Source organism: Danio rerio, chromosome 16 (genome assembly GCF_052040795.2).
Source record: "Danio rerio strain M-AB ecotype USA chromosome 16, GRCz13ab, whole genome shotgun sequence".
NCBI classification, from domain to species: Eukaryota; Metazoa; Chordata; class Actinopteri; order Cypriniformes; family Danionidae; genus Danio; species Danio rerio.
Window position 1 is genome coordinate 43,587,714 of NC_141036.1, and position 17,679 is coordinate 43,605,392.

General features: G+C 33.3%; 1 protein-coding gene across 25 annotated transcripts in view; it reads left to right on the forward strand.

Moving 5' to 3' along the window:
- Nucleotides 1-17,679, forward strand: part of cep162 (centrosomal protein 162) — a 257,947-nt gene that overhangs the window by 199,892 nt on the left and 40,376 nt on the right. For 6 of the 25 annotated variants that reach the window (XR_015510551.1, XR_015510552.1, XM_087285974.1 and 3 more), the window contains exons 1-4: nucleotides 8,755-8,856; nucleotides 9,192-9,263; nucleotides 10,949-11,108; nucleotides 16,756-16,848. Coding sequence is in view for 20 of the 25 variants with exons in the window: in XM_087285974.1 (XP_087142100.1) it covers nucleotides 9,204-9,263; nucleotides 10,949-11,108; nucleotides 16,756-16,848 (313 nt within the window). In the remaining 5 variants the exon portion in view is untranslated. 25 annotated transcript variants of the gene reach the window in all.

The following is a 17,679-nucleotide window of genomic DNA, read 5'->3' on the forward strand; positions in this document are numbered from 1 at the left end:
TTTTTGGTTAATTTTTTTGGTTCATTTCAACTGGTTTGAGCTGGTTTGCGGAGTAACGAAGCTAAAATAAAAAATCTACAATGTATAATTTATAACCATTAAGCTGTGGTCACACTAGGATTTGAACTTGCAAAATCTGTTGAACGGCGCTGCGAAGTGAAGCAAGATTAAGCAATGATTAGACATTAAATTCTGCGTAAATCGGAAGCTGCAAACTTTTTAGCAAAGTTACTTAGTGAGAAAACAATGGGCGTGGCTTGTTTTTTACTGCAAGATGATTGGATGTAGTAGGCACTCCATTCAGAAAGATCTGGAAAAGTTTTTACAACCAAGACTATGGTATACAACCTAACAGACACCTCCTCCTCACCATTTCTGTTTGTTGTCAAAACTGACTGTTGGAGGGGCGTGGTTAAATGAGTTCGCCACGCCCAATACCTCAGACAGATCATTTATATGAAAACCAACAGGAAGTGCATTTTCAGATTTCAGTTTAAGATTATAAAATATTTAGAATTTTTTTAATGACGTGCACAGATGAATGAACCACAGAACTAGCAATGTGCGTTAACAAAATCAACATGGTTAGTTTGATTTTATGTTTAGGCCTACTTTAAAATATGTAGCAATCACTTGCTTTATCAAATTTCCGTACAGAGAGGTCATGTTTTGATCTTCTATTGGTTTTACACAATCACATGATGCAGTTTCGCAAGTCAGAGTTCACCAAGATTTAACTTTTTTTTTTTTTTTTTTGCAGGCCAGTTGTTTTTTTATTTATTTATTTTATTTATTTTTTTTATTCTATTTAACCTTCAATTAACAAACAGGCATTTTCAACTTCTATTGTTAAACATTTATACTTTATATCCAAGCAGAATATAATAAACAAAACAATACAAAATAATAATAACAATAACATAAATAAATCTTAAATAATACAAAAGAAATTACGTTACATTTAAGGGGGTCAGTTCATATAAGCTGACAAAAGTTTAGAGACTTTGAGGCACCTTTTGTTTTTACCTGTTATATGGATTTATATAAAATGTTGAAATAATTTTTAAATGCTTTGAAACAAGGAGAAACTTTAACAAATCTACATCTGTGAATATAAAATTTTGCTGCAATTAACATATTATTACACAGAAATTCAATTTCTTTGTTTTTTATAAAAATGCCAAATTTCACAATGTGATAGTCAAACGCAGGTATTACATTTTTGTCATCAACCACTCATACAATCTGTCCCAAAAGGATATGACAATAGAACAACTATAAAAAATATGTTCCTGAGATTCAATATCTTTCAAGCAGAAAATACAAGCCTTACTGTCTAAATTAAATCTTCTTCTAAGAAATTCATAACATGGATAAATGTCATTAATTGTTTTGAAATGTTCTTCTTTCATTTTAGATTACAAGGGAAATGACAGGTATCTTTTTCTAACTTCAGTAGTGTCCGCTTTAGTCCGCTTTTATCTCTCAGATAAAACTTTTCTTTTAACACGAAGAGGAAGATATTCTTTTGTCAGTAGTTATCTCAAGACCTTGTTACTACATTTAATATCCAGAAATGAATAATTAGCAATAAACAAATCAACCAGTGTAGGTATTACCAAAGAGTATTTCACTATACATTTAACTAAATTCCTCAAAGCTACAGGAACAGCTTTGACAACCAAAGAGAATTCTCTATATGAACAGTTAAAATGTAATTTAAACTTAGAATGATAATAACTCAACATATTACCATCATCAACCAATAAATGAATTACATTCCAAACTCTTTTGTCAAACCAGTCTTTTAATAATAAAGATTTCTTCTTATGTAAAATACACCTGTTATTCCAACCAAGATTGAACTTTTAAACACATATCGCTTGAGCTTACGTTTACGTTTTTCCATGTGTATGAATGGAAGTCTATGGGACAAAAATTGCTGTGACAGCAGCTTTATTTATATATAAAACGGTGCGCCATGTTCCCAATGCATATCCACATACATTTGGATGATACTTTGGAAGTAACTATTATTTTTTTCAATTCACAATAAGTTATAAATTTATTAATTTCCTACAAATAATTTGAATCAACCTCTAAACGCCCACTACAGCCTATATCCGTCAGTGACTCATAAAAAAAGAATTGGAATTTAATGAGACACAAAGATCATAGTCTCAGATCCAATGTTTCACTCAGACTGTCCATGACAGAGAGATGACAATTTTTTAGCTTTTTTTATGCCACCTTTCTCTCTTTTTCTTGCATTTTTTTTTTCTGGAGGGGGGAGTCGAGAGTGCTTTGACAGAATTCTAAAGCAGCAGAAAGAACAGATGTCTTGGGATGATTAATGTGCCTCTCCTCCTCTCCTCTGAAGAGCGGTGTGTCTGTGCCTCTCCAGAGTTCCTCCCTCGCGCAGTCAGGCAGGCCACACTCTTAACCGGAGGATGATGGGACGCTGAGCTGGTCAATGAGGAGACATCGTAATGTGCCATCTGAACGTCAAGGGCAGGATAAAGCCCTGGAGACAGTGTTTTAGGTGAAGGGCCCTCAGAGAGATGAAGCGATTCTGTGAAGCTAATGACCAATATTGAATATTGCGCTTTAGGTTTCTGTTTTGATAGGAGTTGGGACGCCTTTGTAGTGGTCTTGAGACAGATATACTCGTGATCAATGGGCTTTGGTCAGTTAAGGAGGAGTTTGGAGGGCAGGTTTGTATGCTCAGGGGATTACACCTAAATCCCACAGATAGAGAAGGGCAGAAAGATGAACACAAGCCAAGTGTGACAGTTTTTAGTGGTCTGAACGCTTGGATGGAACAATCCTGCCCCCTTTTGGGAGATTGTGGATGTGCACATTACTATCCCATTATGGCACACCCAATAGATTACATCCATAGTACACATAATCACATATACAAAGCATGTAGAAAACTTTTGTTGCAAATGACATAATTACTGATAGATTTTTTGTTTATTTATTTATGTTCAGTTGAAGTCAGAATTTTTAGCCCTCCTTTGATTATTTTTTTTTCTTTTTCAAATATTTCCCAAATCATGTTTAACAGAGCAGGAAAATTTCACAGTATGTCTGATAATATTTTTTCCTCTGGAGAAAGCCTTATTTGTTTTATTTTGGCTAGAATAAAAGCAGTTTTTAGTTTTTTAAAAACTATTTTAAGGTCAAAATTATTAGACCCTTTAAGCTATATTTTTTTCCGATAGTTGAACAAACCATCGGTATACAATAACTTAATTACCCTAACCTCCCTATTTAACCTAATTAACCTAGTTAAGCCTTTAAATGTCATTTTAAGCTGTATAGAAGTGTCTTAAAAATGATCTAGTCAAATATAATTTTCCGTCATCATGGCAAAGAAATTAGAAATGAGTTATTAAAACTATCAAAATGTGTTGAAAATTAGGGTAAAAGGAGGTGAAGGAGGGCTAATAATTCTGGCTTCAGCTGTATGTATATGTATCACATGAGTAGCAGTGTGATATGACTGTATATCGGCACTAGTGGGAGGCATGCATTGGCTCGAGGCCGCAGTGCTGACATACAGCCATATCGCACTGCGGCCTCGAGTGTGATATTGTGTTTAACAGTTCGACGGCATGATTGTCAGAACAGCAGAAACCATTGCTACTTCACAAACGTCACTTTAGAGCTAGTGTTTAGATGATTCTCTAGCGTAATGTCTAAAGTGATGATGAAAAAGGTAATTTTTGTTCACATTGTAAGATTATAAGGCTGAACAGCATGAAATTCCAACAGTCTACAAAGATTTCCCACTATCTCTCTGTTGCAATCAGGATATCACAATAATTAACCCCAAAAAATCCAAAGCAATGCAAACACTGCCAGTTTCTCTAGTATACACACAGCACTACAACATACAAAAGAGAGAGATCGACTTAGAATGTCTCTTATCTGATTTATAATGATTTGTTCAGCGAGTTTGAAACTTACATTGAGAAAACACTGAGTTTTTCTCCCTCTAAGGAAATATATATATATATATATATATATATATATATATATATATATATATATATATATATACACACACACACACACACACAATAGAATCATAAATGTTTAATGCTAGCCCTCTACTAGCAATTTAATACACAGTAGCGGGGACAATGCATGTTTGTATGGCGTTAGCACTTGTACAAATGTTGTTGTAAGTAGCTTTTGGAGTTTTGGATAATCAGAATGAGGGTTACGAGGGTAAATGGAGCACATTTGGCCAGTCCTTACTTTTTGATATCCTTTTAAAGAGCTATGTGAGGGTTATGACTTGGTTTTATAGGGCCTGGTATTACATAGTTCAGTTCATAGCGCGTTTCACAATAGCTATTTTTTTTCAAAGCAGCTTTACAGAAGGTGCACATTAGTGTCAATAAATGTCTTCACAAGGATAGCTGTGCAAACAAGTGTGTATGTGTATATGTGAGTCTTTGTGTGTGTGCAACATTGACCTCAGTGCCGTGTCAGGAGCACACACACACACATCTCAATAGCCCAAGTCTCCACTCACAGCATCATAAACAGCTTCTTCTCCGCCTCTCAGGGGCAGAAATGGGCCTGAGGCAACGAGCCCAGAAAGCTGATGATGAAGCTGGGCTGCCAGGCTCGAGTGTCCCTCGCCAAAGTGTTTCAGGAGGCAGTAGTAATTGATCGGCCTGGAGAAGAGCACAAGTGAAGGAGATGATGTCTGAGAGACTGCCAGCCTTAGTGTCTAATGGACTTCATCCCTTCTCACACGTGCAGGATCATTTTTCTTCACCACTTCTCACTCTGTCTGAGCCACATTTAAAGAGAAACCTACGTATGTTTCTATTACACTTTTAAAAATTAGGAAACCAGAAAACGGAGAGTGTAAATTATTATCAGAAGAAAATATTTTATATGGGGTGGCAAGGTGGCTTAGTGGTTAGCACTGTCGCCTCAGAGCAAGAAGGTCACTGTTTCGGGTCCCAACTGGGTCAGTTAGCATATGTAGAGTTTGCATGTGCTCTGGTAGATAGATAGATAGATAGATAGATAGATAGATAGATAGATAGATAGATAGATAGATAGATAGATAGATAGATAGATAGATAGATAGATAGATAGATAGATAGATAGATAGATAGATAGATAGATGGATAGATAGATGGATAGATGGATGGATGGATGGATGGATGGATGGATGGATGGATGGATGGATGGATGGATGGATTTATGGATGGATGGATGGACGGACGGACGGGCAGACGGATGAATGGATGGATGGATGGATTGATTGATTTACAAAATATATTTACAAAAAAACTTCTCTTTTTAACCAAGTTATATTAATTAATTATGCATTTACCATGGTTAGGGTTAAGGTTATTTGCATGTAATTATGCTTAATTTTGATAAGTCTTGTTGTACAAACAATCAAAAAATGACATTTGCTGTTTGATCAAGCTTTAAACTGAGCTAAAACAATAAAATCCTTCAGTGCATTTAGGGTGACAACTTAATTGTTTTATGTTCAATCCACTTAAATTTGTAAAAAACTAATAAGTCAACTTAATTCTTTCATGTTTTCCCAACACAAATCAATTGTGTGCAAACCCAGCATTTTTTACATTGCAAAGTCTGCAACAAACACACCTTAAAATAAAACGTTAACCTTAATATATATTATCATAGATTACATTAACACAATGGTGAAAAAGAAAAATTGAAAGCCAAAAGTCAGTTGCTAAAAGCCACATTATTGCCAACAATATATTAATTCCTGTACTTTTACCATAAACCAAATATCAACCATTTGGTAGAGGTTGATATTTTAGAAATTATGGCATGTGTTGAAAAAAAAATTGAGTGTGTTAACCAGCGTTAAGAAATGCAATACAAACATGTTTTTCTTGGTGGGATAGTTTAAGGGGTATTATAGTATTATATTATTTATTCAAATTAACTTTAATAGGGGCATTTTTTAGTGTTTCACACCTTTTTATAGGTCTTTTTTGATTGTATGTTTTTGTACACTCCATATGGAAAATTGTTTGCATTGGCCAAAACTGATTAGCTGAAGTCACGCTGTTAGCTGAACAGTTCTCACTATGGTGAACAAATACAAGGTGTGATAATATTCTGCTGTTATTTACAATCACTCAACAATCACACAAAATAATATCTCAGTGAGACAAGTTTGATGTAAATATTGAGAAGAACACCACTGTATAACAGCATGCGGAAAAAAAATAGCTTTTATCAATCCAGTGCATTTATTTAAAGTTCACTGACAAATTTAACTCGCATCCTTTGCAATCTCTAAAAAAGCTGAGCCTGATGAAATGCATTCCGTGTGGCTTTTAAGTTTGTGAGAGGACAGTCAAAGTCAGTGTACCGTATGATGCTGAAATACAACTGAAGGTCACTCCAATTATCTGTAATGGAGCCCCTCCCTCATGAAAAGCCCACCCCACCAAAATATTAACAGGCCCGTGCATGAATATGAATTGCATTGAGGGCGGATGAGCAGGGTTATTCTGTCCGGTGTGCCAATGTCAAGCGGACAGCAGAGGACACAGGCTTCATTAAGGCATATAAGGGTGTTTGGTGCATTTACATGGGAAACGAGGGCGGAGGGAAGAACTCGCGTCCTAATCACTCATTCACTTATCTCATTGAGACAGAGTCAGATGGAGATCCGATGACACCCGGGTCATGATTAAAATTCATTTAGAGTAATCTAGACCAAGACGAGCACAAACCATGCTTCCAGATGACCCTTTTTTCAGTTTTCCCGGTGGTGTTTTTACTGATTGTCCCGTTCATGCGCCCATCAGGGGGCTAATGCTGCACAAACGACAAGCCGAATAATGCTTTTACGATTTCATTCAGCCAAAGGAGTAGTTCACCAAACAATGAAAATTATGTCATCATTTACTCTACTTATTTTAAACCAAATGAGTTTCTTTGTTCTTTTTTGTTGAAGACAAAATAAGATACTTTGAAGAATGTCGGAAACCAGTAACCATTTACTTCTGTAGTATTTTATTCTAGTGTTATTGGTATCTGCAAAATTTTGAGCCCACAATTCAATCTATTTACTTCTGAGAAAATGGGTGTAAATATATATTTATTCAGTTTTATATTAACTAAAGTAATATGATTTAATAATATGCAAATGATTAGAAGATTTATGTACAATTTGTAAAGTAATATTTTTCTATGTATTTTAGTGCATGTATTATACGAAAGACCTGCTTTGTTTACCAACAAGTGGTTCACTGTAAAAAAATTTAAAGAGTTAAAGTTTTTTTTTTTTTGTGAGGCAACAGTGCCAACTGAGCCACTATGCTGCTGTTTGGTTTAAAAATATTACTTTTAATGTTTCAAACTCATTTTAACAAACAGAGCACTGTGCAGCCAAGCAATGGAAGAGCTTCATATGGGGGAGACAATTTGCTTATATGTTCTTATTTGTTTCAAACTTGAATAAACCATCTTACAGAAAGGCCCAGTAGTAGAGATCTCCAGCATTTTAACCTCCTAAACATTTGCATTTTAAAGCCAGACAAGAGATTTAAGCCAAGCTGTTTTTTTGAAATTTGTTATTTTTTCATTTTGCGCATCAAAAAGGTTTTAGTTCATATACTCTCATTATCATTGTGCATAAATCCTTAAATTTGTTTGATAAACTTCAGCACAGAAATACACAAAATAAGTCATAAGATTCTGTCTTTCTCTGGTCATTGGCAGTGTAACTGATTTTCAACATTATCTAAAATATGTCATTTCGTATTCAACAGTTACATCAAACTCATGCAGTTTGGAACCACTTGAAGCTGAACAGGCAAAATTTGGAAAAAAATTTAATTTTTTTGGGTGAACTGTATACCTTCATACAACATATGATTAATTTTGTCAGATGGTCGCTGTTAAGGGAGACTGCTATCTTTTGTTATGTGCAAATTTTGTAGCCATACTGTAGATTTGTAATGTTGTGTTAAAAAAAAATGTTTTTAAAGGGTTTACAGTTATTTAATTTCTTTGTTGCCATATATAATAAATAATAAAACATTATTATTATTATTATTATATAAATTTATATAAACTTAAGGTAAAATTATTTAGAAATACCTTACAGTTCAGTAGTAGTATATTGTTATTTATTTGCTTAATTTAAGCACAATTTAATTTAAGTACATACAGTATAATAAAATAAATAAATAAAAACAATAACATCTTACGAATTTATAAACAATAAAATGTATGAATAATAATAACAACGATGATGCCCTTCCTATTTTTATTAAAAATAATGAACATGCAGTTTTGTGGCTTTAAAAAATATTTTAAATAATTTAATAATATGAAATGTTATTTAAAAATCTAATTGGCTGGTATTGTTTGTGTTAGGCCCGAATATAGGGCTAATCATTATTGGATTGTGGCATTCAGACAAGTCAGACAAAATTCAGACAAATTCAGATTGCAGGAGGGAAATACATATAAACCATCTTGAAAATGTGTGAAAATAGGAGGATAATTTTACAACATAAATATATGATAATTATTGAAGAAACTGTTTTGAAAAGTGTCTGTACTGGAAAAACCTGTGGCTCTTACAAGCACCACTAGTTTATGGGATTTGTTTAGAAAAGTGTGCATTTTTCCAACATGGCAACCCACAAATACGGAACTGAGCTTCCATCAAATCTACGGAGCCATGTGATCTAATACGACCAATAAGCTTTCAGTAATCCCCCGGTTATAACAGCGGGAAACTAACTAATAATAATGTGAATATGAAATAATTTATTGCATATAACGTTACATTTACCAGCAGTTTCTGTATTGGTGAGTTAATAGTGTATTGGTTGACTTTCACTTTGACTAGTAGGTTGAACGTTACTTTCTGTTGCCATGACGAGTTAGCGAGCTAATAACGAAACCCACTCACAGATTAACAACAAAAGCATCATCCCGTGTACTTTCCTTTTCTTTAATAAATAGATCATCAGTCTGTTTAAAATGCAGCACGTGCAGACGTATTTCTGTCTCTCCCACACGATTTTTCAATTAGGATTGAATTATTTGTTAGTCTTTCTTCAGATAAGCAGTCTTTTCTTAACGTTAACCTATATAATATAACGCTACAGTATTGGTATTATTCTTGTATGTTTGTCCCACAGTGTCAGTGAATTATGGCTCATAGACTGACCAAAGAGGAGCTGGATCAACAGTTTGAGCAGTTCTTGAAAGAGGTAACGTTACTCTTGACGGTCTTTGTTTACTATTTGTAATTTTCTGGAATTTTATATGAAAAACCTTTAAGAGGTTGGTGCTTCTTGCTCTTTTATGATTCAGCAAAATGTTTATATATAAAGGTTTGTTTAACATTAGCTCATTCTTGTATATTACTTTTACAAATTGAGGTAAAGTTGGATTTATGTTCGCATATTCGTTCAGTGACAACTTGTGACATGTTTTTATGTTGTTTACCATGGTACTGGTAAACAATGGTTTATTTGATCTGAAATCACATGTAAGTATGACTTGAAGAAGGCATTAGCACTATTTATTTGACTGTGAACAATGTTGTACTTAGTCATTGGATGATGATATAATCTCACTATTTAGAATTTGCAAAGAATAATTTTGCTAAATTATATTATTAGGGTGATTGTGTGAAAATAAAACCAACTTTACCTTAATCTTTCACAACCCTAATTCAGAATTGGTCAATTCATCACAAGTTTTAAGATGTTTTTAAACAATTGAAAAAAATTAGGAATACGTATTATTTGTTAGTTCCCTCAAATATTGGTTTAATTGACAGTCCAAAATATATTTCCTGTGTTTTATTGACAGAGTAAATTGTATAATGAAAATGTATAAAATGTAGATTTCTATGGCTGCACCACATTCTAGAAATATTAAGCAAATTCATCAAAGAGTAACTTTTATTAACAGTGTTTAATTTCTTAGGAATTGAAAAATGCATTTAGCATTGTCTAGGCATGGGCTGGTAAAAGATTCTGAAGCTATGATTACCTTGGATAAAAATTTCACGGTTTCTTGATATTAATCAATATGATTAATGCTCTAAAATCTATATTTTTAAATGCCTGGATAAAATTTTTTCTTCCACCCCCCCTGAACACTATTTTATTTTGATAAACATTTAAAATATTTTAGAGCACTAAACATGTCAGGCTGAATAATGAAAATGGATCATAGACTTCTGCTGTCTTCATTTGTTTTAAACACTGATTTCCCTTCAATTTAAAATGGCATCTTTGGATATCTTTTCTGCTTGAGATACTGTTGTCCTAAAAAACTAAAAAGAAAAATGTACATAAAAAATCTTACACATTCCTTGGGAACAGTATAGCAGGAACTTTTAGCACTTTTAAAACTTTGACTTTTACACTTTAAAAAATGGTTATTGTCCCTCATAATTTGATGCCTCATCTCACCTATCTTTATGATCTTCTTCATTTGTGCACTATTTTGCGCATGCTGAGATTATCTTCTGCTGAATTGTTTTCTGGTCCAATTTTTAAAATTAATTTGGTGGCAGCACCAGAGTTATGGAACTCCCTGCCTTTGCACATTCACCAATTGGACACTATCTCCAATATTAAAACATTTTTGTCCAGGATTGCCTTTAATGATTTGCTGGTTTAATATGCTGTCTATTGCTTTTCACTGCATTTGTTTTTATGATGTGATTGCTGTATACTGTAAGATGTCCTTGAGTGCGTTGAAAGGCATTAAAGATATTACTATTATATAGATTTACATGCAAAATATTTTCTTCTGACCTAAAAGAAGTCTTCAGTCTGTGGTCATTGCTGTCTGTTTTCCTTTTATTGAATGGATGCTGTTGTTAAGCTCAGCACAACAGACAAACCATATGTTTTTGTGTATTTGTGCTTTTTTTCAGTCAGTCTCTGATGACTCTGTTGATCTGGGCACCAGCTCCAAACGTCCTAGTGTCCTTGACAGCTTGGGAAAAGCACCTGTCAGGCCAGTGAAGAAGGCCTCAGCGTCTGTGCCATGGTGGCAAGATGATGATGATAATGATGATGACAGTGAAGAGAAAGGTGAGTGCTGGTGTGGCCTGAATCAAAAAGACAGCTTGGCTGAAAATGCTGGAGATCTCCACTACTGGGCCTTTCTGCAAGATGGTTTATTCAAATTTCATACAAATAAGTACATATAAGCAAATGGTCTCCCCACATATGAAGCTCTATCATTGCTTGGCTGCACAGTGCTCTGCTTGTTGGAATGAGTTAAAAACTTTAATAGTAATGTTTTTAAGCCAAAGGGCAGCATGGTGGCTCAGTTAGCACTGTCGCCTCACAGCAAGAAGGTCGCTGATTTCAAACCTGCTTGGCGCAGTTGGCATTTCTGTGTGGAGTGTGCATAATTTCTCTGTGTTTGCTTGGGTTTCCTCCAGGTGGGTTTCCTCAACAGTCCAAAAACATGCAGTATAAGTTAAATAAATGAAGTGTGTTAATGTGAGAGTGTATTGGGTTTTTTTTTTCAGTGCTGGGTTGCAACTGGAAGGGCATGCAATGCTAAAACGGATGCTGGAATAGTTGTTCATTCTGCTGTGGTTACCACTGATAAATCAGGGACTAAACCAAATGAGTTAATGCAATTTTAGGCTAGTGTGGTTCAGCCTTGTAACAACACTGGTTTGTGTCATAATTAATGCAGTGATCAATCAAAATTGACAAAAACAAAAAAAGTAGTTATCAAGACACGGAATTCATGGAACAGATGAACAGAATTGGAATTTATCATGGAATTTAAAAAAGGTTTCTTCTAGACATTGAAAGTCAGGAAGATAAATTTATTTTTTGTTCAAAGTCGTGAAGTATCATGGATTTTTGTTTGTCATTTTATCAAAATGTAATTTTTCTGAACCATTTTTTTTTTTATGTTTTTTTTTTTCATGTATTGTTATAAATAGTCTATTCTTTGTGCCAATTTATTCCCTATTGGTAAATGGCAATAAAATATGGAAATATAGTTAATTTTTACAACATAAAGCTGCAGAAGTAGTTTTCTTTTGCTTATAAAGCAATGGAAGTTATTGCTACTGGAAGTAATAGGTGCGCTATTATGTAAAAAAAATAGGTTGAGTAGGTCGTGGAAATTCAGCTTTTTATTCAGTGAAATTCACCATGCAGGGAAAAGGCAGAGAATTTGACACCTGGCTTAGAGTGGGAATCCTGGGCTTGTAAGAGTAAGTAATTAACTTAATTTTTATTTTTGGGTAAACTAATTCTTTGAACTGTTTTGGTTTCAAATACCATTATCGTAGTTTAGCCGTTTGCCCACTTGAGGGCAGCAAACACAAAGTATTGGTCAAAATAAATGTTCACAAAATCAGGTCAGCATTGAGATCAGATGCGCCATCATTGATTGCTTGTTATGCATCCATATTTCACTGGCATTATTTTTTAAATTACATTATTTCTAAATTAAATTTATTTTTCTAAAAATATTAGATTATAATAGTTGAATTGTTGTCTTAGTTTGGTGTTATTTTGTCGAGTAGATCACCCTAAATATAACTGATGGATGTTGGATAAGATGTGATTAAACATGTTTTTCTTTTCTTTTTTTTACCTTGTATTAATCATCTAGACAGGATAATTACTTCTGCTGTTGAGGAGTTGACATTTTCTCATTAAACTCTTCTAAGTACTTGCCTTGCTTTTGGGGAATTGTGTTTCCCGTTGCCTTTGCATTTGCTTGAATGAAACTCACTTTGCATTTAATCATTAAGTAAATGCTTTTATCCAAATCAACTTAGGAGTAAGAGTCATGAAGCAATTTATCTTAAATGACTGTTTATACCTCCTACTTAATATAGTGCAATGTCTATTGGACATCACAAATGTTGGGTTAAGTTTCTTCATTCATTCATTCATTTTCTTTCCAGCTTGGTCCCTTTATTAATTTGGGGTCGCCACAGGGTAATGGACCACCAACTTAAACAGCATAAATTTTGTCCAGCGGATGCCCTTTCAGCTCCAATCCATTACTGGAAAACAACCATAAACACAAAGTTACTTTTAAATGCATAAATACATACATACAGTCAAGCCCAAAATTATTCCTACCCCAGAGGGATTACAATCTCAAGCCTTTGTTAATCTTAAAAAAAAATATATATATATTCTTTCATGTTACTTTTTTTAAATAACTAACACATTTAGGTACTTTAATATATATATATATATATATATATATATATATATATATATATATATATATATATATATATATATATATATATTAAAATTGTCTTAATATTGTAATGTATAACTTTTAAAAGTAACTTTGCCCTACACTAAACATCACAAGTGCATTTATCACAATATAGAGCAGTAAAGCAGTGTGGCACAATAGGGAGATGCCTGAACTAAATGTTGTCCCGTCATAATTCCTGTGTTCAGTGCATACACACATTAAGTTATACTGTAGAGAGTTTGACAACAGAATCAAATAAACTGCTTTTACAAATCACTCTATAGACCTGAGAAAAGATATATATATATTTTATTCACAAGAGTTCTGAATTTAAGAAGCATGGGAAGAATTTTTTAAAATGGACCTATTATGCCCTTTTTTTTTTTTTTACAAAAAAAAGATGTTCCTAGAGTGTGTGTGATGTTTTAGCTCAAAATACCCCACAAATATGTTGTATAACTCTCTCTAAAATTGTGCCATTTTGATGACTGTTGCTTTAAATTCAAATAGGAATTGGCTCTTTTCTAAAAAATTGACGGGGGTACAAATGCCTTTGTAATAGCATAGTAGCAGATTCAAAAACAAGAGTTATGCCCTATGCTAATTAAGGAGAGATCTCTCAGATGACACGTGCAAAGGGGAAATGTCAATCAAAGTGTTTCTGCAGACTGTTTTTTTTTTTATAAGTTTGATTATAAAAATAAAATTAATAGTTTTTTTTACCATTAGAAGCTGCTTATGTTCACAGACTGTTGTCACACAACAGTGTTTAAATCCCTTATAAAATAGATTTTTGCATAATAGGTGGCTTTAACACTCAGTATCTTTCAGCATCATCTATCTGGTAAATTCATGCAGCTGGAATTATTTTTTTTTATTATTTAAATATTCATATTCAACAAGCATGTATTCAATTGTGCAAGTGACAGTAATGTATAATGTTAAACAAATTTTTGTATATCAGCAAACTACATTATTAACTTCATTATTATAACAATTATTAAAAAGCCCCTATTATGGGTTTTTGAAAATGACCTTCCATTCAATATGTAACACAACTCTGAATGAATGGAAACATCCAGTTGAGGATTAAATCCGAAAGTGCACTGTGCACCATGTTTAAAACTATTGATTCTTCAAGGAAAGAGTCGACTTTAAGCCAAATAAATGATTTGTTTAGATGTTTCGCCTTTTGCCCAAATTGACGTCCATACGACACAATGCCAAATATGAAGTGGTAGATTTGGTAAAATGTGAACACGATGTACTTTTTCCTGTACTGATTTTATTGCATTTATGAGCTCACGATGTCCTGTCATTTATCATCGCTATCGCCACCACCAACTGTTCTTACACGCATGGCGCAGTGAATTTTCAAAATAGTTCAACTTTGGCCACTGTGTGGATTAATACTGGATGTGTGTCTGTGTTATTACTGCATTGCTCAATGCACACACATATACTCTGCACTCTCTCTCTGTCTCGAACTGAACCTAGTCGGCCAGTCACAAAAGACTGGGTCATCGGACCAATCAGTGCAGATTAGCATCACGCAAGGGAGGGCATTGGGAACAAATGAATCGCTAAACAAATGATATGGGAGTCGTTGGGATAATTAGGTAAAAATAATTGCATATTATACATTTTTTTTAAATTAATTTATTTATTTATTTGTCATTGACATCATAATTACACTGGACATCCAAATGCTTTTGGTTAAGTGTTTTAGCACACTTGCTAATTGTCATCACCTGTCCACGGGAGGCTTGACATAAAATGAAAATGCAATATATACATGTACACAACATTATAATTCTTTACATATAATTGGCGTAAGGCAAAAGCAAAGGCGGCATGATCAAACAAACTAATAGTAAACTATTTCTGCTGTTTTGTTTTTATTTAAGAACCCTACTAAAAACATTTATATTACTTTCTATCTTTGGGCTAAATCATTCCACAATTTGCTCCCCTTAACAGATTGACCAAAAGGGGTCTTACACTTTGGTTCAAGGCACCCTACTCAAGAGGGAAATTGTTTTTATTTAATTAATTTAATTATTGTGATAATAAAATTTTACATTCATAAATGTCAATTTACGAATAAGAAACCCAATTTTAAGGTGTTGATGACTGAATTATGCTTATATTAGTATATAAGAGACTCTCTAAATAAGAAAGCCCTAAGCACTTTAAAACTTTGAGCTCTACAATGTATTTATTTGATTATTACATATAAACATTTAGTATATTTGTATTTGATTTATGCTTACCGACTGGCGTGTATATTGTTTTGTACTGTTAATATGTTATATATATATAAAAAAAAAAAAAAACTTTGGTAAAGGGCAGCCACCTTTAGCAGTTGCTCGTGGGACTCGTACATGATTATTTAAACATTTAAAAAAACGATTTAAGATAATTAAATTTTATAAAACTTTCAAAGCTAAATAGGTTGTTTACATAAAACCTCACAATGATGCCATTGCATAGGCTTTGAGTCCGTAATTGTAATTGCTTGTTTATACATATATCGAGTCGATAGGCTTCAATGTGGTTAAAGAGGCTTGTGACCATGATGTAATGCCATAAGACAAGTGAGAGAATATCATCGTGTGCAGGTATACTTTTGCAGTATAGTCAATGATAGTGTTTTTTGACCTTTCATGCATCTCAGCTTATTGTTGTTGTCTTTTATAATGCATAATAAAAGTAATTTAAGAGTTGCAATTAAAATGTTACTTGAACACTTAATCAGCATATTAATTAAATTCAATTCTATTCAGCTTTATTTATATAGCGCTTTTACAATGTAGATTGTGTCAAAGCAGCTTCCCATAAATGGTCATAGTAACTGGAACAGTGTAGTTCAGTTTTTTTATATTATGAATTTCGACATGTACTGCATAATTTCTTCAAATTAGTTTATTTTGGATTATTATATAAAAAAATATATAATATATATATTTTTTGTTTGTTTTCATTTCAATTCAACAAACCCCTGTTAAATAAGTGCATAGAGATTTAAACACATAAAAATATAACCAAACCTACATTTCTAAACAGTAATAATTACCTGCTGTATGAAGAATGTTCTTCATTTATCAAAATTGAGCTTCATACAAAGGAAGATCTTCATTGATCATTTGTTGACTCTGAGTGTTTGTGAAATCTCTTTTCTTTGCAGAACATTGTGTGTGCACGAATATTGTGTCTGACCAATTGCAAAATTTCCATTTCCAAGAATGAAGCTTTTTGTCCACTGTTCATTGAACTTCTGATGTGCTGTTCAAAAAGACGTGTCATTTACTGTCATTACTGCTCCGCATTTCTATGGATTGAAAACGTCTGCCCTGCAGCAACCACTTATTATGTCATTTGTCCAATTTCACGTTTATCCATCAAGCTGTAGTGATTTCTCCATCTTGGCGTGCTGTCGCTCTCTTTTTATTCTGCTTTTCTCTTTTCTCATCACTCTTGCAGAAAAGTCCACTAAATGTCGTTTTGCTAAAATTAAAAAGTCTCAAGCTGCGGACCCCCGGGTGGAATCCAGACAGAGAGAAAGCCTTACTCTGGGTACATCTCAGTCATTATTCAGTCGTGTACTCTAAAGGTTAAGTGTGTGAATTCTGTTCTGAATTGATTTGTGGATAATCAGTGTTTTTAAACGTTGGTTTCCTGAAGAATTACAGAACTACACACTTCACTTTTACCACAGTAGCACCAATGTTTTTGTGTAAACGTGTGTAAACCCCTGTTTCGTGCTATCAGCCATTGATAACACTTTAAAATAATGGTCCATTAGTTAATGTTGACTAATGTATTTACTAACATTATTACTTTATTCATCTTTGTTAACGTTACTTAATTGTATTTAAGTGAAATAACTTTAGTTCACGTTAAGCCACAATGTATTAATTAAACACACAGCACAGCTTTGGATTTTAACAATGCATTAGTTAATGTTGAACTTTAATTAATAAATGCTTTACGAGATTCTTCATACTTTGTTATTAAATACGTTAACTAATGGACAGTTATTCTAAACTGTTACCCAGCTGTTTTTTGTTTTTGTTGTTTAAGAGTCTTCAAAAAGAGACTGAAAACTCAACTATTTAGTATCCACTTTCTTTACTAATATGCAATTCCCTCTCTGACTCCTCCACTAACTACAAAAAAAAAAAAAAAAAACTTGTACTAATGTTTTGCTTCTTACACTGTCTTTACACACCTGAAACTTACCTACAGCACTTTTCATTGTTGCTTATAGTTGTGTAAATTGCTTTCTTTTCCTCATTTGTAAGTTGCTTTGGATAAAAGCGTCTGCTAAATGACTAAATGTAAAGGTAATGTAAGTCACATTTTATTATCATCTGGAATGTGCTGTGACCATTCATAATGCAATTA